Source organism: Drosophila eugracilis, unplaced genomic scaffold (genome assembly GCF_018153835.1).
Source record: "Drosophila eugracilis isolate 14026-0451.02 unplaced genomic scaffold, ASM1815383v1 contig_445, whole genome shotgun sequence".
In the NCBI taxonomy this organism is placed as follows: domain Eukaryota; kingdom Metazoa; phylum Arthropoda; class Insecta; order Diptera; family Drosophilidae; genus Drosophila; species Drosophila eugracilis.
Window position 1 is genome coordinate 444,103 of NW_024573311.1, and position 26,376 is coordinate 470,478.

General features: G+C 38.2%; 12 protein-coding genes across 13 annotated transcripts; 4 read left to right on the top strand and 8 right to left on the bottom strand.

Moving 5' to 3' along the window:
- Nucleotides 1-3,204: 3,204 nt before the first annotated feature.
- On the bottom strand, nt 3,205-4,535 carry LOC108110512 (non-structural maintenance of chromosome element 4). Its single transcript, XM_017219592.2, is given in 6 exon segments — nt 3,205-3,375; nt 3,440-3,769; nt 3,832-3,999; nt 4,056-4,196; nt 4,198-4,274; nt 4,332-4,535. Coding segments are annotated over 6 exon segments (885 nt in total). The 5' UTR covers nt 4,435-4,535; the 3' UTR covers nt 3,205-3,309.
- Nucleotides 4,536-4,819: 284 nt separating this feature from the next.
- Nucleotides 4,820-6,516, bottom strand: LOC108110483 (E3 ubiquitin-protein ligase CHIP). The gene is made up of 6 exons (XM_017219561.2): nt 6,104-6,516; nt 5,826-6,024; nt 5,624-5,765; nt 5,425-5,530; nt 5,277-5,333; nt 4,820-5,165 (listed from the first exon to the last, which is right to left on the bottom strand). The coding sequence occupies exons 1-6, from the start codon at nt 6,224-6,226 to the stop codon at nt 4,923-4,925; spliced, it is 870 nt and encodes a 289-aa protein (XP_017075050.2). The 5' UTR covers nt 6,227-6,516; the 3' UTR covers nt 4,820-4,922.
- Nucleotides 6,517-6,719: 203 nt separating this feature from the next.
- On the bottom strand, nt 6,720-7,974 carry LOC108110503 (CD2 antigen cytoplasmic tail-binding protein 2 homolog). The gene is made up of 3 exons (XM_017219582.2): nt 7,818-7,974; nt 7,564-7,756; nt 6,720-7,495 (listed from the first exon to the last, which is right to left on the bottom strand). Exons 1-3 carry the CDS (start codon nt 7,919-7,921, stop codon nt 6,830-6,832), a joined length of 963 nt encoding a protein of 320 aa, XP_017075071.2. The 5' UTR covers nt 7,922-7,974; the 3' UTR covers nt 6,720-6,829.
- A 461-nt stretch (nt 7,975-8,435) lies between these two features.
- LOC108111063 (TBC1 domain family member 16) lies at nt 8,436-11,483 on the top strand. The gene is made up of 2 exons (XM_017220392.2): nt 8,436-10,192; nt 10,292-11,483. Exons 1-2 carry the CDS (start codon nt 8,711-8,713, stop codon nt 10,913-10,915), a joined length of 2,106 nt encoding a protein of 701 aa, XP_017075881.2. The 5' UTR covers nt 8,436-8,710; the 3' UTR covers nt 10,916-11,483.
- LOC108111064 (transcription initiation factor IIB) lies at nt 11,042-12,729 on the bottom strand. Its single transcript, XM_017220393.2, has 4 exons — nt 12,645-12,729; nt 12,176-12,587; nt 11,887-12,121; nt 11,042-11,827 (listed from the first exon to the last, which is right to left on the bottom strand). The coding sequence occupies exons 1-4, from the start codon at nt 12,659-12,661 to the stop codon at nt 11,544-11,546; spliced, it is 948 nt and encodes a 315-aa protein (XP_017075882.1). The 5' UTR covers nt 12,662-12,729; the 3' UTR covers nt 11,042-11,543.
- A 340-nt stretch (nt 12,730-13,069) lies between these two features.
- LOC108110825 (cilia- and flagella-associated protein 20) lies at nt 13,070-14,123 on the top strand. Its single transcript, XM_017220061.2, has 2 exons — nt 13,070-13,592; nt 13,652-14,123. Exons 1-2 carry the CDS (start codon nt 13,317-13,319, stop codon nt 13,973-13,975), a joined length of 600 nt encoding a protein of 199 aa, XP_017075550.1. The 5' UTR covers nt 13,070-13,316; the 3' UTR covers nt 13,976-14,123.
- LOC108110822 (methionine aminopeptidase 1D, mitochondrial) lies at nt 13,965-15,273 on the bottom strand. The gene is made up of 3 exons (XM_017220057.2): nt 15,117-15,273; nt 14,378-15,051; nt 13,965-14,322 (listed from the first exon to the last, which is right to left on the bottom strand). Exons 1-3 carry the CDS (start codon nt 15,197-15,199, stop codon nt 14,126-14,128), a joined length of 954 nt encoding a protein of 317 aa, XP_017075546.2. The 5' UTR covers nt 15,200-15,273; the 3' UTR covers nt 13,965-14,125.
- A 433-nt stretch (nt 15,274-15,706) lies between these two features.
- Nucleotides 15,707-17,264, bottom strand: LOC108110823 (ER lumen protein-retaining receptor). The gene is made up of 2 exons (XM_017220058.2): nt 17,127-17,264; nt 15,707-17,057 (listed from the first exon to the last, which is right to left on the bottom strand). The coding sequence occupies exon 2, from the start codon at nt 16,973-16,975 to the stop codon at nt 16,337-16,339; it is 639 nt and encodes a 212-aa protein (XP_017075547.1). The 5' UTR covers nt 16,976-17,057; nt 17,127-17,264; the 3' UTR covers nt 15,707-16,336.
- Nucleotides 17,265-17,747: 483 nt separating this feature from the next.
- Nucleotides 17,748-18,865, top strand: LOC108110824 (small nuclear ribonucleoprotein-associated protein B). Its single transcript, XM_017220059.2, has 2 exons — nt 17,748-17,858; nt 18,239-18,865. Exons 1-2 carry the CDS (start codon nt 17,856-17,858, stop codon nt 18,833-18,835), a joined length of 600 nt encoding a protein of 199 aa, XP_017075548.1. The 5' UTR covers nt 17,748-17,855; the 3' UTR covers nt 18,836-18,865.
- A 20-nt stretch (nt 18,866-18,885) lies between these two features.
- On the bottom strand, nt 18,886-20,957 carry LOC108110820 (WD repeat and FYVE domain-containing protein 2). The gene is given in 7 exon segments (XM_017220055.2): nt 18,886-19,389; nt 19,449-19,645; nt 19,707-19,833; nt 19,895-20,007; nt 20,235-20,582; nt 20,648-20,721; nt 20,723-20,957. Coding segments are annotated over 7 exon segments (1,227 nt in total). The 5' UTR covers nt 20,810-20,957; the 3' UTR covers nt 18,886-19,108.
- A 319-nt stretch (nt 20,958-21,276) lies between these two features.
- On the top strand, nt 21,277-22,993 carry LOC108111167 (G2/M phase-specific E3 ubiquitin-protein ligase). The gene is made up of 2 exons (XM_017220545.2): nt 21,277-21,495; nt 21,568-22,993. Exons 1-2 carry the CDS (start codon nt 21,394-21,396, stop codon nt 22,969-22,971), a joined length of 1,506 nt encoding a protein of 501 aa, XP_017076034.2. The 5' UTR covers nt 21,277-21,393; the 3' UTR covers nt 22,972-22,993.
- A 1,470-nt stretch (nt 22,994-24,463) lies between these two features.
- Nucleotides 24,464-26,036, bottom strand: LOC108111168 (replication factor C subunit 5). 2 transcript variants are annotated; one of them, XM_017220547.2, is made up of 7 exons: nt 25,903-26,036; nt 25,783-25,847; nt 25,271-25,721; nt 25,001-25,215; nt 24,869-24,946; nt 24,659-24,814; nt 24,464-24,530 (listed from the first exon to the last, which is right to left on the bottom strand). In XM_017220547.2, the coding sequence occupies exons 1-6, from the start codon at nt 25,938-25,940 to the stop codon at nt 24,663-24,665; spliced, it is 999 nt and encodes a 332-aa protein (XP_017076036.1). In that variant the 5' UTR covers nt 25,941-26,036; the 3' UTR covers nt 24,464-24,530; nt 24,659-24,662. The 2 variants fall into 2 exon arrangements, with proteins under 2 accessions (XP_017076036.1, XP_017076035.1); XM_017220546.2 differs by having other exon boundaries at nt 24,464-24,814.
- Nucleotides 26,037-26,376: the final 340 nt, after the last annotated feature.

Consider the following 26,376-nt stretch of genomic DNA (forward strand, 5'->3'; position numbering starts at 1 on the left):
GAGTGCGCGGATATTATGAAGAACTTGCATTAAAGTGAAGTGTTTAGAAAATCTTCAATCGCCCGCCCATAGAAACCAAATTACGTCTGTCCAAAATATTTTGATACATATGTCATATATTCTCTCGCATTCTTGGATTTCGTCATTCACACTACCACCCCCCATACATAATGTGAAACTTCCGCAATTAGCAAAACGGGAAATTATTTTGAAACACATGTGTATGCGCACAGATGGATATTTGTTTGTCCAAATAACTTGCTGAAAAAGATAACCAAAAAAAATATGAATGGTGTGTAAAATATTGGTGTCTATGTCAATTGGATACATTTTCGATTTGATTTCACTTTCAGATTTGGTCAACTGCTTTTCTGGCTGACTGTATTATTATCCGATCGATCCTAAAACTTAATGACTGCAATTACGTTGCCACATTTAAGGCATGCAAAATAATGTAGTGTTATGGGAATTGAAACTACCAACGACAGTGGGCTTTCTTTCATTATGCATTCAGTACTTGAGTGATTACTGTCATCGAGAAGATAACGGTTCAATATGAGTGAGGTAAATTGGTTTGTCCCAAAATGCATTTCACGAAAACCCGAATCGATTACACACATTTCCCAAAAAGCAATTAAGCCCATATTCAATATATCTTCGAGTCTTTGAAGAGGCCAAATGTTAACAAACCGAACAATTATGGAGGTTCACTGAAAAGGCCTAAAGAAAAACAAAGGATATGGATCGTCAGTAAAGACGATCATTCATCAGAATATCTTTTAAGATCAGGTTCAGCTATAATCACTATTGTGTTTAATATTGTATTTGTAGTATGCTAATAAATTAAAAAAAAGGTTTTCTTTACCTAAATATTAAATGAAGGATCTGAGCTTAAATTTACTTCTCGGAATCGCGGCACAAACACACAGCTTTAGAAACACAAAATTATTTAAATTTTTAGGTTTTCATAGTTTTTTGGATAAACTATTTGCAAACAATATTACACCCCGTATCATTGCACTATTAATTCTAGATTAATTGAAGCCGTCGTCTTCATCGCGTGGTACTCAAATCCGAACTGAAATCCGAACTGAATTTTCGGGAAAGCGGCTTTGGGAACAGAAGTGTTGGAGGCAGAGCGCGCCGCGAGCATCAGCGCAGCTCTGGCGATCGAGTGCTAACAACAGCACCCGGAGCTCCCCGATTTCGCCGGAGTGGGAGGAGTGGGAAGAGTGAGGCCCCACCACTCACATGAGCATAGCGTCGATTGCCAGCGCCACCCAAAAGTCTGGAGCCAAACGTGCGTATATACAGATATGTATGTGCATATCCACAGCTCAGGGCAACATATTAGCACAAAAGATGCCACCTATAGAAACTTTTCCCTATTATGTACAAAACTATGCCATCAAATTCAAATTAAAAAAAAAACTCAATTATCATTTAAATTTTCCAAGCGTGTATAAGTTAGTAGTTCGATATAATTTTTCTTGCAGACATTAAAAATATTTCCAACCAACCAAACTTCATTACAAACATTTTTTAAAAATAAGTGGTTTTTATATATATGTTATACCATTATTATATTATTATGTAATTTGTATACCAATTTCTACTCTCTTATATTGAGAAAAGTTTATTGCATCATAAGATTATGGATATATCTAATTAAGAAATATTTGTTACACTATCTGCGATGCTATTACGCTGACCCCCCTGTAATATGACCACGGGTGAGTTACAATAATGTGGGTGATGTCTCTGCATGTGTATGCATTTAACTTTATGTAGCTTTCAGCGGAATATCAATGCGAGAACAAATGTACATTCGAACCTTACGCAAACGCTTAATGCGAAAGTAATCCAAAGAAATTTATGGAGCCGAAATTGGTTATAATTCAGCAGAGCTCAGATCGGAATTAAGCCTTCCACATCGGATCAGAAATGGAAGGGTCCTAAACATCGCAAAACCAAAAAAATTGAAATCGGACAAGTTGAATAAAAACCTTCTACCGATTATAGATTTCCAAACACTTTTTTTCACACAAAATCATCTTCTATAAAATTCGGCAGTGAGCTCCCAATCCTTAAAATGATTTAAATGAGTTTACAAAAACATTGACGATTTATTTTATTTAATCGTTATTTTTTCTTTTACATTCTAATTTATTAAATTGTAATTATTTATTTGATCCTTAAAAAATTGAAATAAGTTTTTCCAACGCCAAGCCGCATCTTGGCAACTTATTTAAACTTCGCCTGTGCATCATTAATTTTGTATTTTCTAGATTGGGGGTCTATTAATTAGGTCGTTTGTTTCCATGCTGATATGGAGTAATAAATCTTCATTTTGGTTTTATATATAATTATACATTAACTCAGTTTTATGGCCTCAGGTCAACTCATTTCGCCGACATTAGGTGGAAAGTTCCAAATCTCGGAAAATGGTATTTCAAGTATTCCGATAATGCATATCCAGTTTCTATAGAATAGCTTTATAAAGCCTTTATTTTACGCCAAGGCTTTAAAACTCCGTCGACCACACAAATGCAATTAACCCTAAGCTTCGGCTGTGCAATAAATCTTAATTAATCTTAATTTCTTCTTTGTGGAATTAAGTTAACGGAATTCAATTAATAGCACTATGCAGCCGAAAGTGCACTTATTTGAGGCTTTGGAGTGATTTTGTAATTAATAGAGCGTTTCATTTATTTTCCAACTGCGGATAGTAATTTGATTATGTAATGTCGATTGTAAACAGGTACAATGGTGAATTGAAATCATAAAGATACAGATTAAGAGATTGACAACTCTTTTGCTTTTATAATCTATCGAAATTGTTGTCAAAAAAATTAGTACAATAATAGGCAGAAAAATTATTTTAAGAGATCAAAATCAACTTTTATAAATATACTTAATAGTTGTATATGACATCCTACCATTTTGCCTCCACGAATGGTTCTACTGTTTCATAATTTGTAGGCGGGCATAAAAATTATCATAATGACGGGGGAGGTTTCTAAGTAAAATATTGAATTTTTGAACTTTTTGAACTGTGAAGTAACTGCTTGAACAATAAAAATCATTTAATGATTTTGTGTTGGTATTACGTTAGTTATGTGAAGTTTATGGGTGTGGAGACTAGGGCGTAACTCTTAGGGTTATCTATAAAATCAGGTCGCGCAAAACATTTAACTTTATTTTATGTGCAAATTAACATGACATTTTCCCAAAGGTTTATATTCGATGTTTATACTTTTTACTTTATTAATACATGAACTTTTAATACAAAAATAAAGCTACATATATTTAACTATCATCAACTGGAAGTCTTTTCAGCATCGGCTCATGTAGGTTGTAGTGCTTTGCCATTTTCTGTAAAGTAAAACTGTTAACAAGAAACAAACATAAACATTTTTCGAAAACCATCCTTACATACCTCACAGAAGGACACATCGATAGAGCAAATCGCTTGTGCAGACTCACGCTCCTCTGCATCATTTAAATTTACAACATGAACCAAAGGTAAACCATCTTCGCCATTTTCAATGGAAATAAAGTTCTCCTTTACAAGAAACGAAACTTGCAGGGCATTTTGAACGGTGTCCATGAAGTTATTCGGATTACAAATTAGTTTGAAATACGGGATCGGCTGATTATCGCCGTCTCGATATATTTGTTTGATTTGCCTAAGCATATAGCTAACGGAGGCTGCTCCTTCGTCCTTTCGTTCCAATTTATCACTCCTCTTAGGACGCTTTTCCTCCACCTTAAAAAAAAGAATACATTACAAACATCTGACCCTTTAAAAGGTTTAAAGTATAGACATACTTGAGATTTCTGTTTTCGTGGAGCGCGCTGTTTGGCGTTGACCTCTTTTGGAGTAACATCTATGAAGGGAAGCATACTATCGCTTGTGAAGAGCGGTCTTCCGAATGGAATAGCAAGAGCGCATAGAGCGTCCCAATCTTCTTCGTGTTCTTTAAAAACCAATTCGTTCTGTTAAAGGTTGAAAAATTGAAGTAGAGTATCAAAAATCTAAACACCGCTCTTACAATTGCCGTGATCACCATTCTGTCTGTAAAATTGGTGTTATGTTGAATAGCTTTTCCAACAACTTCGTGATTGCGTCTCAATAATTCCGTGTCCAGAACAAGTTCTGTCGAGTTTGTACGACGGTCTTCATGGCCCTTTGTTGATATCATTTGCTGTTCGAATGATTTCCTCGATTGCCGCGATGTTTTGGTCAAAAGTTTTATTTTCAATCTGTTGCTCTGTAGTTATTTTAAGAATTAATATTTATAGTAATGCGTTGAAATAAAGTTACTTACCAATCTCAATATTCTTCTCAATCAGATTTTGCAAACTCAAGATTCGCACATCTTGAGCAGAGCCCTCAGCTAAAATTTCACTTTGGGAATCAGAATAACTCATGGTTTAAAAAATATAATTAATACACAAATCAAAGTAAATGGCAATAAAGAACAGAAATAAACATATTTCTTTGAAAATGATTTTTGTAAACAACTACTTATCGATATAAAATATTTGTCAATATAGTAACGAATATTATATTTGAAACGGTTGACGATTTATCGGAATAAGGAATAAATAAAACCCTTACACTATCGATAACGATAGCAACGCTGTATATCCAAAATTTTCGCCCTCAAGTTTTAATCAGCTGATATTTGTTGTGATTTTGGTGGCGAGACCTATTTAAATGATTTGGCTATCCATTAATTGCGATAAAGAACAAAAGATTTTTTTAAAATTTTGTTTATATATTTTATATAAAATAATAATATCACAATTTAAATCAGTTGCAGATCCACATTTATTATCACTATTCTGGTTTGTAGACAATGGGAACTGGGCTCTAACATCTAATCAATTACAATGATAATGTCATAATATATAACTCAATAATCTAAAGACCATTCGTTTTCGGCAATAAAAGTATCAACCACTTCCTTCATCGAAAAATTTGGTATTAGTTGATCCTGAGTGAGCTTCACGCGTGTAACAGGATCAAAATGCCCAACCCGCTGTAAATGTTCTTCTATATCTTTACGTTCATAGGTAATTCCAGATGGTGTTATCACAGGGTCCGTTAATATCTCAAAACTTATTTTGCCACATAGAAAATCAGGAACGTCGCGTTTCTATAAATTAAAAAAAAAATTGTTAAAATGTAAGATATTTTTTTTTTGTTAGATTACTATTGCTAAACATATATTTTTATATATTTATTGTTGATTTATTTTCCTACTTACCCTTCGGCGTTCATCAACTTTAGAGAATATATTATTAAGTTCTTTTAGATGGTCGTCCTAAAATAATTTAAGTAAAAATTTAAGAAATTGCGTATAAATAATTTATTTTGTAGGCACTGTGTTTTGTGAATTTGAAAGTGGAACTTACACACTCTTGTTCTATTTCCTGTTGCTTGTCTTTTACCTGCTCCTCATTTGCATTTTCATTAAGTTTTAAATTAGCCAAACGACTTTCCATATCTCCTTTTATTAACCTGAAACGGATATTATATTAGTTCTTCGAATATGGAATCTTTATAATAATTAGTATTCTTTATCAATATTTTCTCATTACTATTACTAAAAACCGATTCAAATAGCTTTGTAGTTCAATTTCCTGTTGTATTCTCTTCTCTTCCAAGACATTCCACCGTTTTTTGCGAGCTAGTCTCAACTGCAGTGTAATATCATCTCCGAAATTTTGTTTTTGTTCCTTGGACAGATCGTACGCTGAAAATTTAATATAGTTAGAGCATATGCCATTCGGGTTCCCCTTCTCATTAATCTAACCTCGTTGAAGGTGCTTTATGGCCTCGTCAAAGCAGTCAATTTCCATTAGTCCCTGGCCCAAGAAGAAGTGTCCTTTCAGCAAGTTCCCATCAATGTCCAAGGCGCGCCGACAATCCTGACAGCACAGTTCCCATCGCTTTAATTTCAGGTTACAGAGGGCTCGATTTGTAAAGTATGTGGCGTTTGTGGGATTTTTTATCTGTATTTGGAGTTACATATTTTTACCATAAACATGACGGTGTAAACAACATACACATTACAAATTGGGTGATACTTACGATGGCCTTTGAGTAGCAGTTTATTGCGTCGTCATATTTTCGGGCTGCAAACAGGCAATTGCCCTGCTCCTTTAACTGCAGATCTGATAAATTGGTCGTGGAATAAATGTGTTTGGTAGTCATCCTGACAAATGTTTCGGCTGGTCCAGAATTTTATTTTTTTCGCAACACCCACCAACAACTCACTGAAGCACTAACAAATTTACTTCCTTTTAAAGGAGCAGGAATTCGGTCCACGAAATCAACAGTAACTAAAGTTTTAATCGGGAAATAGTGATGACTACTTAACGCTCATAACACCAGATAGTGCATGGATTATCCGCATGTATTTAATTAAACATAAAACAATTTTCAGCAACTTTAATCGATGTGTTTTTTAGGGTTGTCAAAGCTCCCGGAACCATGAAAAAGCTACACAATCGATTATATTATCGGTACTGTCAAGACTGCTCTTGGCGAACTATCGTAGTAATTTTTAAATCTACTAAATAAACTAGTCAATCTTGACTAGTAGAACTATAGAAAAAAACAATAAATATAGAAAAATACTTAAATTTGTTATTATTTATACATATTAGACCCATATTAATTAGTAATCAAAATATAAAATAATTGATTAATTGTATTGTATTTTATTTTAAGTTTTAACCAAAAGAAATGAATAAAATAAGAATACAAAAGAAAAACACAATTCAAAAGTTGTTTACCATAATCATTAACTAAGGCTTACAAGTATAAATCAAAATCTATACGGTTGCTGGTATAGAAATTTGTGTTTTCGCCACACTTTCGGACATAGACTCCATTTTTAAAATAATTTTCTTGGGACCACTTCAACATTTTCTCAGTAGTAAATGGCCCTTGGATTTCAGTCTCATTTTGCGACCATTTGAATTCCCAGGTCACTTCCGAGGTAGTCATCGTTGGTTTTGAAGCAGCATTCAAGGTTTTGGATCGCTCTAACTCTTTCGTTTCGAAGTCATCCGCATACATGTCCATATCATCGGCAATTTTGGGTTTGCTCGTACCGGGCAAATCAGCCAGCTTGGACTCAATGTTTTCGTAGGTCTCTTGATATATATCCATATTGCCGGTCTTTGAGAGGATCTCATTCGCCAATTCAGTTAAATGGGAGATTTCTTGGGTCTTGGTGTCAACAACGCCAGCCTTCTTTTGCTTTATTCTTTGTAGAGTTGTCAGAACGGGACGCTGACTTCCCAGTCGTTGCAATGTCATCTTAACAGTCTCTCCTTCTTTCATGAACTCAAGCATTTTCATCAGGTTCATGGACAAGTTAAAGGCCTTCCTAGTGGGTTCTATTTTTTCATCATCTGAGGAGTTAGAGTTTTCGTTATCTTTGGCAGGGTCAAAGGCATTTTTCTGCTTTCCAATCTATTTTTATATAGAAATTCTTTATTAAGTTGTATATGAATGAATGAAAAAAATAATGCGATCCTTACCTTAACCCAGTCTATATTGTCTAACCAATTGTCTTTTGCTTCCGACTCTTTGTTCCAATGATAGTGACCATCTTTGTCGAAGTGTCCTTCCTCCAATTCTTCCTTCATATTAAACGGTGTAACTTTTACATCGTCCTCTACTTTTGCCACGCCTTCCTCGCCTCCTTCAATGTCGCTATCATTGAGATATTCTCTGCAAACGAAAAGTTTTTAAATCAAAACAATGGAGTGAAATTTTAGGTTTCTAACGTTACCTCTCATAGTCGTCAGAATCCTCTTCATCTGAATCAAGTGTATGCTTTTTAAATGGCTCTTCTTTTGCCCTTTCTGATGCCGGGTGTTTTCTCTTGCTTGCCATTCTTTAACAACACAAAATAACTCAATAGCAATGTAAATATTTTCACACGCTTATCGATTATATTTACGTTAGGGATGGACACAAATTTGTTTCGATGCATTGACACCTAAAATGTTTTCAGTTCCAATTCCAAATTTGTTGTACATAGTTTGGATATATTATTATTTACCAATTATATGTTATGTATTATATATTATATATTATAACTTATATATTACATATTATATATTATATATTATATACTATATATTACATTATTTATTATTATTTATAACCGTATTGAATGAACAATTAAACAAAACCTTATTAAAATATATAATTTAATATAATTTAATCAAAACTAAACCTACATATTTGCTTTAAAATGCTTTAGTAAACTAATAGTTTAGTATTCCCGAAAGAATAGGTCAATTATTATAATTTTACAACATTTTAAGTAGTAAGTATCGAAACTTTTAAAAACCCATAGTCTGATGAGCGCGCCTGCGCTAAGTTTTCACTGAAATTCTTTTCCTCCAATGTCATCCTGCTTGTGAGAGGTCCCAAAAACCAAAAGTAATAGTTTTCATTTATTTAATCCACTGTGTTAAAATAATCACATCAATGATACACAAGTGATATCGGGAAAGTAATGGTAACCACCGACCATTACCAATCAAAAATCAGCCAAAACCAAACCAAAAGAAACCAAAAGTCCCCTACCCACCCAGCTTAAAAACATTTTGAATTATCCGTAAAAAAAACTTAAATCGTGTTATAGTTATCCCCTCAGCAGTATTACATTTAAACATGCCCATAGGAAGCATTATCAAAAAGGCATCTAGCTTTATACTAGGTGACGAAAGATTGGACAAAAAAATCGATATTTCTTACGAAGACAACGAAATCCTCTTCTGCAAGAATAACGTTTGCATTCATCCGCCCACAATCGCGCGGGATGAATCGGATATATTGCACAATCCGGGATATCTAACGTGTACTACGAAAACCTTTGTGGATCAGTACAATAGTGCCAAAAGGCCCACGCTACTTCTCACTTGGATACCGAACACTTCACTATGTAAATACACCAATCTAAGCCCCGAGGACTGCCGGGGTCAGTGCAATCCGAGGACTAAAACTTCAGACACCCGAAACGGCTACTGTCACGTGACTATACCTCAGACTATCCATGAACGAGACATCAGGGATGAAGATGACAACGCCGCTGAAATGCAGGAGCTAAAGAACGAGCTGCAACCATTGTTAGGTGGTCAAACAGCTTCTATAGATGACTTAACGGCTTTGCTTAAGAATAACCCCATCACGTCGGTAAACATAACGATTTCGAATCCACAAATCGAAAACAGCAATATTTCGCAATCATTCAATTGCATCACCATTCGGCCGGATGGGAATAACTGTGCCGACTGCGCCAGTGGACCTGGCGTTTCTGATGGCCCAGCCTCCGATAACCCCAAATGGACGACTCCAGAACTCTTGGCTTTTAAGCACAACTTGGAGTTTCCGGATAGTGGTAATTCGACGCCGGCCGATCGTCAGAAATCTGTCATGAAGTGCCGCCATTTTTCCGTTGATTTAAGCCAAATGCGCTCGTTGCGCCTTTTTTTCAACGACGACAACTGCACTTCCGGTCAGTTGGTTATTGCATCACGGGAGTCTCAGTACAAGATACTTCACTTTCACTACGGCGGCTTGGATCATTTGGCCCAAGTGTTGCATCAGTGGCACTGTTTTCTGCACAACATCACATCGGAAACGGGCCAGGATAAATTCGACTTGCCTTATAGGCATTTTATGGTCTGTCGGCCAGAGGTTAAGAAATCTGAAATGCATCCGGATGAGGGAGATGTCAAGAAGATAACAACCAATTTCTTCTACGGCACATTGCTCAATGAGAAGGGGCAGATCGAAGATGATTTGCTCCTTCGAAAATGCATATTCTTTGGGGGCCTTGAAAAGAGCTTGAAGAAAACTGTGTGGCCGTTTCTCCTAAAGTGCTATTCATTCTCATCAACTTTCGAGGACCGCGCAGTCCTCATGGATATCAAACGGCAGGAGTACGAGGAAATAACGCGAAAGCGACTATACTCTATGTCCCCAGAACAGCAAATACACTTCTGGAAGACGGTACAGGTGGTTGAGAAGGATGTCGTTCGTACGGATCGCACGAATCCCTTCTTTTGTGGTGACGACAACCCTAACACCGAGGTCATGAAAAACATTCTGCTCAATTTCGCTGTGTACAACTCTGGAATGTCCTATTCTCAGGTGGGTCCTATAAATATTTCTGTTAAAAAGTGCTTAAAATATTCCGAAGGAAGATTGGATACAGACCTCAATTCTTATAAAATTGTTGATACATTTTAGGGCATGAGTGACCTCTTAGCACCTGTCCTTTGTGAAGTGCAAAACGAGTCGGAGACCTTCTGGTGCTTCGTAGGACTAATGCAGCGGGCCTTCTTCGTGTGCACTCCCACCGACAGAGATGTGGATCACCATCTGAACTACCTGCGCGAACTGATCCGGGTAATGCTGCCACGTTTCTACGAGCATTTGGAGCAGCATAACGACTCCATGGAGCTGCTCTTCTGCCATCGATGGCTGTTGCTCTGCTTCAAGCGCGAGTTCACCGAAGCGGTAGTGATTCGGATGTGGGAGGCTTGTTGGTCAAACTACTTGACAGACTACTTTCATCTGTTCCTTTGCCTGGCCATCATCGCTGTTTATGCGGATGATGTAGTGGCCCAAAATCTGCGCCCGGACGAGATGCTGCTGCACTTCAGTTCGCTGGCTATGTATATGGATGGGCAATTGATCCTGCGAAAGGCACGCGGACTGCTCCACCAGTACCGCCAGCTGCCGAAGATCCCATGCACCCTAAGTGGTTTGTGCAAACGGTGCGGCCCCGGTATGTGGGACTCTGAGCATCGCCCTGCGCTGGAATGCGTGGGCCATAGCGATGATGAAAAGTGTTCGCTTTCTATTGACTAGTTATTTAAATTTACACTGTTTAAACTCAGCAATTACTATTGTTGGCGACTGATAATTCGTCATTTACTATTAGCACACGTATTTTGCTTTGTTTTGAGTAAATCGCTGCCGCGCTAGGCCTCTTACTACGTTAAAACGCTCGCTTTATTTGCAATTGAAAATGTTGAAAGGTACACATATTTTCCTTTTGTCTTATTTGCGAATACTATAGCCATTCATACTATTACTAATTGTTTCAAACTTAAAGCATAAACAGAGAACCTTTGTAAAATACTTAATTTCGCAAATACCTGGCAAAAAACGTAGTATGCAATTATTTTTTCAGGTTAGCTTATTTATAATCGTCTATACCCAAGATACATATGTATAAGCCAGCTTTAAAATGTAAAAATAAAACAAGCAAGCGAGTTATTATGATACATTGGAATAAAGTTCAAAAACTGTATGGGTTTAACTCAGCTAATTTAAACAATGATTTAATTATGTTTTGATTGGTCCAACAGTTCTATTTGAATATTAGTTATGCTAACTTTATTTAATAAAATCGTAAACTTTGTGATTAAATTAAGATGATTTTTCCTTCTCTTAACGTTAGCGTTAGTATTGAGCATCGCATATACGAGAACATTTACATTTGCGGTAACTGATCAATAGGAGTGGTAAACTTAAAGTCTTCGGGGAAGAGCTTAGCTGCGTGCGGATACATAAGTTTGTAGGACTGCCGGATAGTAACATCGGCCACACCGGCTATATCACCGATTTCCTTCTGACTTCTCTTATGCTCAGAAGCTTGTGAGGCCATATAAATCGCAGCTGCGGCAACTGAAATTGGAGAACGACCCGGAACTATATCCATTTCGACAGCTTTCTTTGCAATGTGCGTGGCAGCGCGTTGAACCATATTCGGCAGGTCTGATAATTAAAAATATTTCTTTAGGTTCTGTAAGAATAACCTCTTTAGATATACTTACCCAAGTTGGCGCAAAAGCGGCACATGAAGTCCGCAGTGGTTATTAAATCTACACTTGTTTCAAGTGCCTTCAGTGTTAACTTGAAGCATCTGCCAATCTCCTTTTTGCTGATCTTGCTGACTGCACATATTTCTTTGAATGTGCGAGGAACTCCCTCCTGACGACAAGCAATGTACAGACAAGCAGACGCCTTGGCATCATTGGATCGGCCCTTGAGGTTCTTTCCGTCATGGACCTGAAATCAAACTTATTAAGATCTTGGTCATCATTAACAAACCTCGTAAATCACCTGTTTAAACAAGTTGTTGGCCCGATCGACAATAGTTTTTGGCAAATTAATGCGATCTGCCATAGATGAAATTTCCTTAAATGCTGATATAAGAGAGCGGTCCGAGCTGCTCATGGTACGTCTGTTTTGGTATTTGGGGGCTCCAAAAGCATCGAAGGATGCGGACCCCGTTCCAGGACCAATTATGGTGGATAAGTCGCCTCCACTGAGGAGCGGATTCTCCGGTCCACCAACACGACTGGGATCCACGCCGCTTTTCTCGTTGCTAAATGTTCGCCACTCGGAGCCCACATCAATTACGCGGTCGCCAACCACTAGACCACACTCCGAGCAAATCATGTCACCAGCTCTGTAGTCCTCGATCAACGGAGACTCAGGGTGTGCATAGCAGCACACCTTATTATTGTCCAGTCTGCAAGCAGGAAGCCATTACAAATTCTTAGAAATTTATCGGAGACTTTGTTTTTACCTCGACGTCGATGCCATTTGTACTCTGTAAGCTGTATATTTTTTTTAATACATCAACTAGTGATGTGACTTGACACATCGATATCTCAGAAGCTACTACATTTTCCATGGTTCCTCATCGCCACTAGAAAATCGGAACAACGGAAAAAGTCTGGAAAAGGCTGTAATAATATACAATACTATAAATATTTTAACTGCATTTAAACGTTTCTCGTTATAAAAAAATCCTTGTTGAAGCATTTTGAAGCCAAAATCAACAACTCTGCAATAGTTCATAGTTCATGGTTTTTTTAAATACTTTTTATCTTATGAGAATATGATAAATTTAAGAAATAAAACTGCCAAATCATTTCTTTTCCACCGTCTCATAAGTAAGAGAAATCTATGGAATAGACCAAAAATATATCAACGTGAACTGGCTCTTTTCATAATTTCAAACTTCGCATAAACGAACAAGTATTTTTCAAACGATGAATTGTTATGGCAACAACAGAATGCCATGCTAAACAAACTTATTGACATGAAAAAAATAGTATAGTTCCGTATTGATGTTAGTCGTTTGTACGAGTTTCGGCTGTGCAAAAATTATTGGCCAACTTTTACTGGCCCTATATAAATTTGCAAAAAACTATTCTATCTGTGGGCAAACCGGCCACTGCACTGCAATCGCGACATGTTCAAAAATACTTTCCAATCAGGATTCCTATCGATTCTGTACAGTATTGGCTCGAAGCCTCTGCAGTTGTGGGATAAAAAAGTGCGTAATGGGCACATAAAACGAATTACCGACAACGATATACAGAGCCTCGTTCTTGAAATAGTTGGAACCAACGTCAGCACCACGTTTATAACATGTCCGGCCGACCCGAAGAAGACTCTGGGCATCAAACTACCCTTCTTGGTGATGATCATCAAGAACATGAAGAAATATTTCACCTTTGAAGTTCAGGTAATCGTTGAATTCAACTTTTACAAGCCAGTAATTTAATGATTTCCTCCCTTAAATAGGTTCTGGATGATAAAAACGTGCGGCGAAGGTTCAGGGCCAGTAACTATCAGTCGACAACTCGTGTCAAGCCGTTTATTTGCACCATGCCCATGCGATTGGATGAGGGGTGGAACCAGATTCAATTCAACTTGTCCGACTTCACCCGTCGTGCATACGGCACTAACTATGTGGAAACACTCCGTGTACAGATCCATGCAAACTGTCGCATCAGACGCGTGTACTTCTCCGATCGCCTCTACTCGGAGGACGAGCTACCGCCGGAGTTCAAGCTCTTCCTCCCCATTCAGAAGCCAGTGCAAAAGTCCAATGCTATTTGTAGTTAAGCCTTTAATGCTTCTGTAAGCGAAAAACGAGCACCTATCACACGGATTCGACGGTTACAACGGCACCAAATGCACAAGACTGCCACCCAAAACTCATTCAGTACTTTATGGGAATCACGAATAAAAATTCATCATGTACATAAAATGATTCTATTGGTCTCTTGTAAGTATCTCGGTTCCTGTCTCGGTAATCAGAATGGTGTGCTCAAACTGGGCGCTACGTGCGCCATCCAAACTTATCGCCGTCCAGCCATCCTCCAAGACCCCTATGTCTGATCCGCCCAAAGACAGAATGGGTTCAATAGTAAAGGTCATGCCAGGCTGCATTTTTCCAGGAAGTTCATTGTCTGTGATTTAAGTATTAATAAAGGCGTATTATAATTTGCGATCAAGGAAACCTACAGTAGTGTAATATCTCAGGGGGACCATGAAAATAGCTTCCTATTCCGTGTCCTATAAAAGCAGCAATCGATTCAAGGCCTCTTTCGTCGCAATATCTTTGTATAAACTTTCCTATCTCATTAAATTCTACGCCAGGGCCACACAGAGAAATGCAGTGATCTAGACAGGTTCTAGTGGCCTCCACAAGGAAGCTTCCCCGCTCGTCCACCTCGCCCACCAGAAATGTCTCTGAGCAGTCGCCATGGTAGCCATTTAAAAAGACTGTTACGTCAATATTAATAATATCGCCGTTGGCCAACTGCCGGTCATCTGGTATTCCGTGGCAGGCGATGTTGTTAATAGAGGTGCAGATGGACTTTGGGAAACCGGCATATCTCAGAGGTGAGGGATAGGCTTTTGATTCAATAATTCTACCGTGTGCAAAGGCGTCAATCTCATCGGTGGTTGTGCCAACTGTTGCTAATTTACCACATTCACGTAATATTCGTGCTGCTAGTTTTCCGCTCATACGCATTGCATCTATCTGATTTGACGTTTTGATTTCTGGGGATCCCAAAGTATTGCCCGGTGACATTTTTTTAAAGTGGTACGCTGGCTTTTCAATGTCTTTGGGAACACTTCGTTCCGGAGAAACCAGGCCAGTGGAAACTATCTGTTCATATTTTCCAGTATCTCTGTAAGTACACCCATTTTTTATAAAGTCCCTATGTATAATTAAAGAAAAATAGTAACTCAATACCCCTTAGTTTTTCCAAACTGGAACAAATTTCTGACAGTGGTTTTTTGGACCATTAAGCGATTTAAGAATGCAATTCTTCCCATTTTGTTTTGGTTACATGAATAACTTCCAGTGTGACCGGATTCGAAATGTTATTAAGTTTAACAAATACTTGTTAATGGTATTCCCCAAAATATAATTGATGCAATAAAGCGAATTAATTTTCTTTTCTATTTAAATTGAAAGTTCTTAAAAAGATATAATTAGATGTTAATTTGTGTTTTAAATTTGTAATATAAAAGTAGTAGAACTCTCCAAAAAGCTCAAGAAACAAATATTAAGAGTTTGATTAGTTATGTAATATATAACTAATAAAAATTTCCTCATAACTTCTTCCCTCTTTCTTAATCGTCCTTTGAAACTTCTCATCTGATAAATAAAGGATTTTTTTTTTTTTTTTTTTTTGTATAATATAATATCTGCAAAAGTTTTTAAAATATTGTTTATGCCACATTATTTTGTATTGTTTTTGTAAATTATCATTTAAATTAATTTTTTAGTTTTATTGGTAAATCTAGGAAGCGTGCAAGGCGAAAAGGGTGTGGCAGACATAATTTAATACATATATTTGGAATCCAATAAAATTGTGCACAACATCTCGCAGATGAAGTTTCTACGATCCTGCGACCTGTTAATCAAAAATATCTATTATATGTTGACATCGCTCATTATTAACTGTACGAATAGCCACAAAATAAGACTTAAACTTACTCGAATTTTTAGGATACAGTCGGTTTAAAAGCTATTTAAAGGGTATCTTTTAAGTCTAAATTATACAAAGAAATCTATGACTTCTTTTGTGATATTGTTGTAGATCGATTAACCCCTCGCTTAAGAGAAAAAAATTTAATGATCGGTAATTATAACGTTATCTCGTACTGTTTAAATATTTTTGGATTTCAAAATTTGTGAGAGCCGAGTGTGTGCAACTCGGAAAACGGAGATTAATACATTTGTTACATTTCCAATGTACGGTGTCGATATTGCAAGATAATTTGACTTCCGATTTTCGGTTTATTTCTCATAAAATAATTACAACTTAAGCGCTCCTCTCGATTCTGTATCTTCTGTATAGTATGAACTAAATACGCGTTGTCAAACGGCCCGTGGATTCTTTGCTTGTTTTCTTCGACCTCGATTGATGATGTGTACCAATAAACAAATGCCCCACATTTATGCACTTATGCCGGCAGCTGTAGTTTCTTGCCCTTAAGAACTTTGGTAATGTATAAGTAGAAGAAGTCGCAGTACAAAACGGTCTGGACAACTCCGGCGAAGATCGCGATAAGGTCGTAATGCGACTCGACCATATACCGGTAAACCCAGTTGAGCAAGTAAAGTGCACGGTATGATCCCAGGGCGAAGAGGTAGTGGCTCGTGATGGACTCGGCTTCACCGGTTCTGCTGACCAGGAAGAGCTGTGGTAGGATGGCCACCGATTCCAGGTAGATGGAAAAGGTCCAAAGCACTTCCATGACGGTAAACTCATGATTGATCACCAGCGAGAGCAAGGCGCATGGTATCAAGAGAAATTCGATGCGGAAGGAGTCGTGGTTGTGGTCGTAAGTAGCCTTAAACTTAACGTACATCAAATATACTGTGGCACCGGACGTGGCCAAGAAGAGCACCTTCATCACCGAGTTGTACAGGCTCACGTAGGTGGTAAAAAGATCCAGGTAACGCGTCAGGTAGACCACTGCGAACAGAATCTGAGACTTGCCCGAAATTCCGGCGCACGAGCGGGTCTTCCATATCTTAAGCAGCAATATTATAATGGCAAACACATGCGAAAGATCCCCAGCAAATCGGAAAATATTCATCCTGATCTTATTCGTCGACTCGGCTGTTGTTTGGTGTAGTTTCTATTGCTTTTGCCTTTTTGCTGCGTGTTAGAACGCACCCCTAAAATATATTGAAAAGTAAGCTATAGAAATGGGAGTTGTCCGGCGTTTAAACAGCTGCATACGTTACCAAAATTATTTTTCGCTTAATTTGCCAACGAGTAAAAAACTGAGGGCTTTACCGCTTCCTCAAAAAACTTCTCAGAATGTCAGCATAAATGAGAGAACCGAAGAGAGTTCAAATGACGTGGCCGCATGTGAACAGTGAGTCGTGGTTCCGACTTTATACATTTATCCAGGGATGGCAAATGTTCTGTGCTGGAGAAGTATTCGATAACAAGTAAGAAGTTTCAGTAAATCGTATAGAATATGAAATAAGTTGATGTTGGCAGCCTTTTTTTAAACTTTTATGAAGTACTGTCAGCTTTTAAAGTACATTTAATGTAAACAAAACTATTTTGGTGGCATAATGCAATAGCATCTATTACCTTCAACAGTTTTATTCTGCTCCTCTATCTGGAAAACAATGTTAAACTGACCGAATTTTGTAATAAATATCTATCTGTTTGTATGTGTTTTATTATAAATCTATTACATAACTGTTCATTTCTGCAGATTTTTAAACTCCTGCACACATTTAACACAAAAATTTCAATAGGCATTGTTTGGAGTAATTGTTTTTGCTTGCATATGTATATAATACATATGTATTCGATAGTAACGATTGTAATATACTACAATATACCAAATACATTAAACAGTATTCGATTTGTACTTTATAGTAGTCGAAAAACGCCGTGTTGAGGATCCGGCATCTATATTTTATTTACCAGCAGTTAAATTATAGAAAACCAATAAAATGGTAAGTACAAAGAGAGTTTTTCAATTTCAAAGTATTTAATTTCGTTTAGTTCAGTTTATTTCGTACAGTCTATTTTATATTACTTTCGCGGTTAGGGTTCCATATTTACATTGATACACATACATGCATATGTACATACAAATGTGCACGCGAAAAATAATCTAAATAAATAAATTGTTTTGTAAATTAGTTATACGCCACATTTTCAAATATATCAAATTATATTTAGTTTTTTAGTTGAAGATCAGAGATTTATTTCATTATTGCAAATTAATAATGATTTTTAAAATAGGACTGAGACTTGTAAAAAATGGCGCGACTTGTAATCATAAATGCGGCTTGCTATTATTTCATAAATTATTTCACCTCTTGCTTTTTAGACTATCGGCAAGAACAACAAAATGATTCAGCACCTGAATTATCGGGTGCGAATCGTTCTGCAGGACTCTCGGACTTTCATCGGAACTTTTAAAGCCTTTGACAAACACATGAACTTGATCTTAGGAGATTGCGAGGAGTTCCGGAAAATACGTTCGAAGAATTCCAAAGTGCCGGAACGAGAGGAAAAAAGGGTTCTAGGGTTCGTATTACTGCGTGGCGAGAATATAGTTTCCTTGACGGTGGAAGGTCCTCCGCCACCGGAGGAGGGCCTGCCCCGAGTTCCCATTCCTGGAGCAGCTCCTGGCCCTGGACTTGGTCGAGTTGCCGGACGGGGTGTGCCCATCAATATGTCTGCCGTGCCAGCAGGTCTCCAAGGACCCGTGAGAGGCGTGGGTGGACCAGCTCAACAGCACATGGCTCCTATGGGGCGGGGAGTGCCCCGGGCCCCGATGATGGGAGCTCCACCACCGGGAATGATTCCCGGCGGTATGCCTTCGATGCCAGGAAATATGGGTCGCGGCGCTCCTCCACCAATGCGTGGCCCGCCGCCAAGCATGATCCGAGGAGCACCACCACCAAGCAGGGGTGGTTATTAGGTATACCGTCAACACAATAAAACTTACTTAGAAAACAATAGAGCACCACATTATTTTATCGATGGATTCTTGTATTTATGTGTTTAATGTAAGCATACGTACATTACAATAATTATTGCTTTACATCAAAATATATGAGAACACGGGCTGGATTTTTTGTCGCCAGCCACATAGTTCCATTATTGGATTTTTCAGTTAAGACCGAAACTCCTTGTGAATGATTATACCTTTGGTACGTCGACTTGGGTTTAATGCGTGTGCGTACAGGATGTTTTATGCCCAGATGCTGGAAAGATCCCAGATCTTGATGAGTCTGTCCTGACCAACTGTCAACAGGCGCTTCCTATCCTCGTCAAGGTCCATGTAGACAATCGAGTGCTTGACGTCATTAAATGAAGCCAGTGAGGGTCGTTCAGCGGTCTGAAGTTGTTTGTAGCACGGATCACAGGTACGAACATCAAACTCGAAGCCCATTATAGGTATATTAATACGATTGGTTGAACAGTTGTCGCAGACGGCTTTGCCGCAGTGGCGACAATGATGCTGTCGGATTCCTGTAAAGGAAGTGTATGTTAAGACATGCAGACACTTCCTAATTTAAAATGTGCATAACCTAGCTGCTTTTGATCCATCATGGAACGGAAGTTCCAAAAGAAGGGCCTGGAGCAAAGCTGGCAGTTGTTGGACTCAACCCAGCCAGGAACTTCTTTCCGCATTGCATTCATTTCCCAGAAAACCACTACCGAGTCTTCGCCGCAGCTTATCAGTTGTTGGGTTTGATTTGCATAGGCCAGGGCAGAAACTTTGTTGCTGCATGAACAGAAGTTCAGATAAGTCATAACATTTTTATATATTATTTGTAGTCAGCTACCTATGTCCCTGCAGCTCGTAAATAGTCCCACGTTTGCCACCGACATCCCAAACTATGACGGACTGATCGCAGGCGCCGCTAAATAAGAGTTGGGGGCCTTCGACCCATTTCAAGCAACGGATTTCCGCTAAAATATGTAAAATTGTTTATACATTAAACTTATAAAATCTATTTTGTGTTATGCTTACCTGAATGTCCTTTGAAAGTCGTAATCAGTTGAACTCCTTGCACATCACATCGTAACATTGTTATTTGTCCAGCGTGATCGCCAATAAAGGCGTACTTGGCTAATGCATCAAATCTATAAAAAGATCATATTTGAGAAATTATATTTTCATCGTCATAATTAATTTTAAGACACAGAACGAGGACATAAACTAGTTGTTTTTATATACTTTAGGCCCTCAAGTTGAGAATATTAAATAATCATATTACGAAAGTGAGAATGTCTTAAGAAACTGCAGCTTAATCAAATTAAATGACATCTTTATTTCATTGTCATTTCTCTCAATAATTTATCATACTTACTGGAGTGCCGTACATGGAGTCTCAAAATTGTATCCGCCCACTCGTTTGCCACTATCCGTGCAATGATAGGCAAATTGTTTATCTTTGCCGGCAGAAAGAACCCACTTGTGGGTTTTCGAAAAGACTACGGCCACAACTCTGGCTTGATGGGACAAGTAATCCCGCAAGAAGGACAGGCGATTGCAGTCTTCGGATAGAGCGTACTGAGTTACTGTTCCGTTCTCTTGGCCGACGTACAAATGTCGGGATTCCGGGACATATTCGATGGCCGTGCAGCCGGAAGGCATATATTGACAAATACTTGGCCAATATTGTCCGGAGTCGCGTTTCAGCCAGACCCGAACGGTCCTATTTAATAAAAACATAAGCATGTAAAGCGTATAAAAGGATATATATGAGGGATAAGTACGCACTTATCATCTGAAACGCTAATTACGCCGTTTTCCCCAGGAATAAGAATTGCTGCGTTCACATCGTCGCTGCTGCCCTTCCAGCTTACTCAGCAATTCTGGCTTTTTGGAGGTGTTAAAGCGATCATTGTTGGTTCGCTGCGCTGGTTTTATCTCGGCAGCCATGTTATTTAAGGTGAAAACAGCCCGATACGCCCAATTTAACGTTCTCCAAGCAATTGTTTGCAAAAACAAAAAAAAATGGTTGAGCTTGGTGATATGAATGAGGATACGGTACGTGATTCACAATCAATTAGCGAAACAGGGATATTTTGTTTAATATAAACTCTGTTCTTTTAAAGTTCGTCTAGGTAGCCCCGACAATATTAGGTACCGTACGAAACGATAAAAATGGAACAAAAACAAAGTGCAATTAAAAAATATCTATTTTGTTGTTGTTGTTTTATATATACTTTATTATTTAGCAGCAAAGTTCATTTTACAATATATATTTTTAAAAAATTGTATATAACAAAAAAATGAAATCCAAATTTAAATATTGGCTTTATTTTAAAATTATTTTCGTATTCCATCTGTCTACTTTTGAGTTGCATTTGTCCTTAGCGATTATGTTTTTATACGATTTTGTCTTAATTTAATGGACTATCTAGTAAACGATTTTAAAATCAAAACATGTTCAGGTTGAGAATAAGTTAATAAAAGTATTCGGTCACTCTTATATTTCTATCCTAAAAGCGGCCTGTTTTCAAATGGAGCTACATTGTGAGATATGTCGGTTTAAAGACAACGATGAGGTGCTCTACGGCGAAATGATGGTCGTCAGACAACTTCGGGTACACTATTATTGCCTGGTAAGTGCGTTCAGTCGTCGGTAGATAGATAGCCAAATAATGGACATTTATTGATATGGTCCACTACGACAGCTTCTCTCGACCAATTTACCGCAGCGCGGCAGCGATTCTAGTGGAATTCTGGGCTTTCTATTGCGTGATATCCGTGCTGAGGCAGCCGCCGCAAGGAAGAGGAAGTGCTACTACTGCATGAAGATGGGTGCTAGTATCCAGTGCCATAGATGTTCGGCCATATTTCATTTAAAGTGTGGTATTGAAAATCAATGCACCTTTGAGTTCATTCACAAGTTTTGGAGCTACTGCGATTCCTGCACCCCGATGGATGACTACAAACTCCAACTGGTGTCCAATCCGCCTAAAAACCGCATTTGTGACATCTGCTTACGATCAATCTGCCAATTTAAGTTGTACAATATTGCCTACGGAGATTGCTGTCGTCGAGGATTCGCCCATAAGTCCTGTATGCGTCGCTACGCCCTATCTTCTGGATATTACCTGCTTTGCATTTGGTGTCGATCTAAGGATTTCCGGAATTTAATACGTCTGCAGTCGATATTCGTGCCGGATCGCGATGCAATGTGGGAAAAGCAGCGAAACGCATACAGGGAGCTCTACGAGCGTATCGTGCGATGTGATCATGATCAATGCCTGTGTCCCAACGGTAGGACTTATAATAAAAACAGTTGGCTGATTCTATCCTGTAAATTATGCGCCTCGACTGGTGTACATTTCAAGTGCTTGATTGGCAACATGCGCTTGCAAAAGGGAACCGAGTCCACCGAATTCAAGTGCACCGACTGCCTAGACGTTGAGCTAAGGGTTGCAAAGAGTCCAACCCGTAATATGGATGAGTCTATCAATGGCTCTGAGGGCCATTTGAATGCCTCTTTTTATATTCAAAAGGTCGGCCCGGACGTACCCTCCCTGCCCGAAACCCAGGCACCTGTTTTCTCTGATGACGACGATGATTACGAAACCAGTTCCGCGTGCAGCATCATAACAGTGATTCCCAGCACAAATTCCTCGAGCAAGACCCCACCACAAAATATCGATAAGCTGCCAACAGAGCCATTAATCGAGATCCCTGTCTCTCCGCTGCGGGAGCCATTGAATGAAATTTCTAACTCGCCAAACCTTAACTCAGTCGAAGAGTTTTCTGATTTTCCACAGTCAAAGTCTATCTTGACAGAAGATCCGAGTTCTTTACTAGTGCTTAAAGAGTATTTTCGCTGTTTTGATGAACCATATTTTTATCTGGTTATCTACGATTTTGAACACGGGAAATGCATGGGCAAGTGTACCGGTTCAACAGTCTTGCGGTTTAACGAGGACGACCCCCGCATCCAGGACAAATCGCCCGAGTCTTTGCAGCGCTTGAATCTAAAACCAGATGATGTATGGTGCCGTGACAAGGACCGCGATGTCTTCGAGAAGATCGAAAGTTTCCACCAATGGCTTAAATTAATTAATAATTAATAATTGTTTGTTTTTAAAAAACCATGAATTTTTGTGCATGGCAAAATAAAGACCTTATCGTTAAATTATTAATATAAAAATATTTGCTATATAGCAACCATATGAACCTGTTAATGATGTTAAGTAATTTATTAAGCTTTTTATTAATTTATTTTAAAACAAGGGTAAACGCTATAGTCGAGTGCCGCGACTATAAGATACCCATTACTGTTTTACACAATTTTAAAATATTCATTTTGCTAGTTGAAATTACCCTAACGCCACCTATTGTCGGAGAAAGCATGTCAAGTAACTGATAGTGACGTCACTGCCCATGTGAGGCCTTATAACCTAAATTTCTTTATAAGTAGAGAAACAATGTTTCGATTTGAAAAATCTTTGGTAAATCGATAGATATTAACAGAAATAAGTTACACAAGGTCAAACGAAGGCATTCATAATATTATTATAGACGCCACATTGTTCCGCGGCTTGTAGGCGTTAGAGTGGGCGTGGCTAAAAGGGAAAAAACAGTTCGTATTTGGTATAAAAATCTACATGTTTAATCCGAACTTTCTATCACTTATAGTTACCGAAATATAAGGTTTTCTTAAAAACGGGAAAACCGTATTTTGAGCTTGGTGGGTGTGGCCAGATAATAGTACTACTAAAAGATGCGCTGGCACCCAAAGTTTTTGCATACTGAATTTCAACTTTCTAGCTCTAATAGTTCCCGAGATTTCAGCGATTTTAGTTTTTCGCGATTTGTGGTTAGAGTGGGCGTGGCAGGATGCTGTAATAAACTTGCGCTGTCCCGGGATCTCAAGAATCTTCATCGTTAATCTCAACTTTGTATCTGCTATAGTTCCTGAGATCTCAGCGTTCTTACGGTCGGACGGACGGGCAGACGGACATGGCTCAATCGACTTCGCTATTCATTCTGATCAAGAATATATATACTTGATAGGGTCGGAAACGCTTCCTTCTATCTGTTACATACTTTTCAACGAATCTAGTATACCCTTTTACTCTACTATCTATCTATCACTTATAGTTACCGAAATATAAGGTTTTCTTAAAAACGGGAAAACCGTATTTTGAGCTTGGTGGGTGTGGCCAGATAATAGTACTACTAAAAGATGCGCTGGCACCCAAAGTTTTTGCATACTGAATTTCAACTTTCTAGCTCTAATAGTTCCCGATATTTCAGCGATTTTAGTTTTTCGCGATTTGTGGGCGTTAGAGTGGGCGTGGCAGGATGCTGCAATAAACTTGCGCTGTCCCGGGATCTCAAGAATCGTCATGGTTAATCTCATGAATATATATACTTGATAGGGTCGGAAACGCTTCCTTCTATCTATTACATACTTTTCAACGAATTTAGTATACCCTCTTACTCTACGAGTAACGGGTATAAAAATGTAAGCTGATTTGTGATTAAGAGCTTTTGCATCTAATGCCTCCTGCTTGCATGAGATAGCAATGAAGTTTTAGTTTAGTTCATAATTATTTAAAATCGTAAATCATATTTATTTAAAATCGTTTGTGAGGTTTGAAAACTGAAACAACCGAAAAGAAGTCTACGCCATCATTTCATCGCAGTCCACAGGGAAAAAATATAAAAGTATCAACAGACGGAAACAAAGATGGTTGTTTTTTATATGTTAATATTTATAATAATATTTTTACTCTATTGTTCGAAAATAACCTTTTTACTTCTCCATTGACACCATGTCACGGCAAATAAAGAAGGCAGCCACTAGGGCTGCCGTTTGAGCAACTTCTGTGCATCCTTTGGCCAATCGTTCTTCGATGAGTGCCAGCTTGACAATAAGCTGGTTCATAACGGACATTGGTAATTCAACTGTTTGGAATATATAATTAACTTGAGATTAAAATGATATGGTCAAAAACTTACGTCTCATGACAAATAAATGCAGCTCTGTTATAATGTCTTCCAACGCAAGGCCCCTTGCATACTTGGCACTTTCGACAGCTGCGTAAAAATAAGAAATTTATATGAGATCTACTTGTCGGAATACAATCTTACTTTTAAACGAGTCCTCTAAGCTATTGCCAGATAGCAAGGCCTTTAAAATTTTTTCGATATCTTGTCTCAACGGATACCCAACGCACATGTAGACATTATCCTCGTTAACCTTGTCAAAGGCCATAACGGTACTTTGTAGAACGTTCAAAACTTTTCTCATATCGCCTTTGGCAAGTGTTAGAAGGGCCCGCTTTCCATCTTCGGTTATTTGAACACTAAAAAAATATAAAAAAAAAGTAAAAAATAATTATTGGCGATTTAATACCTTACGCTTCGGCATCAATGATTTTTTCAAGTCGGGGCATCATCTGATCCTGAGACAGTGGGGCGAATCGAAAGCGAGTACATCGTGACTGCAGTGCCGGAATAATTTTACTCAGATAATTGCAGATCACACAAAACCGCACGTTGTCCGTGTATTTCTCAATGATGCGGCGAAGAGCATTCTGTGCATCGTTGGTCATGGCATCGGCCTCATCCAGAATAATCAGTTTGAATGTGTCGCAGAATATGGTTCGCGTGGAGGCAAAGTTAAGGATTTGACCTCGCACAATTCCAATTCCTCTGTCATCCGAAGCATTCAGCTCCAAGACCATGGATTTAAATTGCTGCGGGGAATAAAGTTGACGGGCACAAGCCAAAATTGTGCTTGTTTTTCCTGTACCAGGTGGACCGTAAAACAGTAAATGAGGCAGTTGCTTGCGACTTATGAACCGGGTTACTGTAAGTACCATTTGAAAGACAATTAAGATGGTATCATATGACGGAAAACCCAAACCTACTTGTTGATATAATTTCCTCGTGAGATATCAAATCATCTAGACCATTTGGACGATATTTCTCCACCCTAAAGATATCAATTTATTTTACTCGAAAAACTTGAAAATCTACTAACAAATTACCATGGCATGCGTACTGCCGGTCCAGTAGTGTCCGTCATTACGAAAAGGTGTGTTATTGCTAAAAACAAACAATTGAACCTGGAAACACAAGCCAAATGTCGATGCAGAAATGCCGGTAAAAACCGATTGTTCGATTAATGCCAAGATAGCAGACAACTTGCTAGGAAAGTTGTTAGGGATATTCGCAATATCAATCGTTTTATTTTGTCCCAATTAAGTATCCAATTTAGTATGTTTTCTAATAAAAATATTTTATTAAAATATAAACATTAAATTTTTTGTAAATTTTTTTTTAATTTTTTGTAAGGTAAGTGCCTTATTCCGCCAGTCTCGAGTGTTTATACCCGTTACTCGTAGAGTAAAAGTTGAGATTAAGCATGACGATTCTTGAGGTGCAAGTTTATTTCAGCATTCCGCCACGCCCACTCTAACGCCCATTAATCGCTAAAATCTCGGGAACTATTAGAGCTAGAA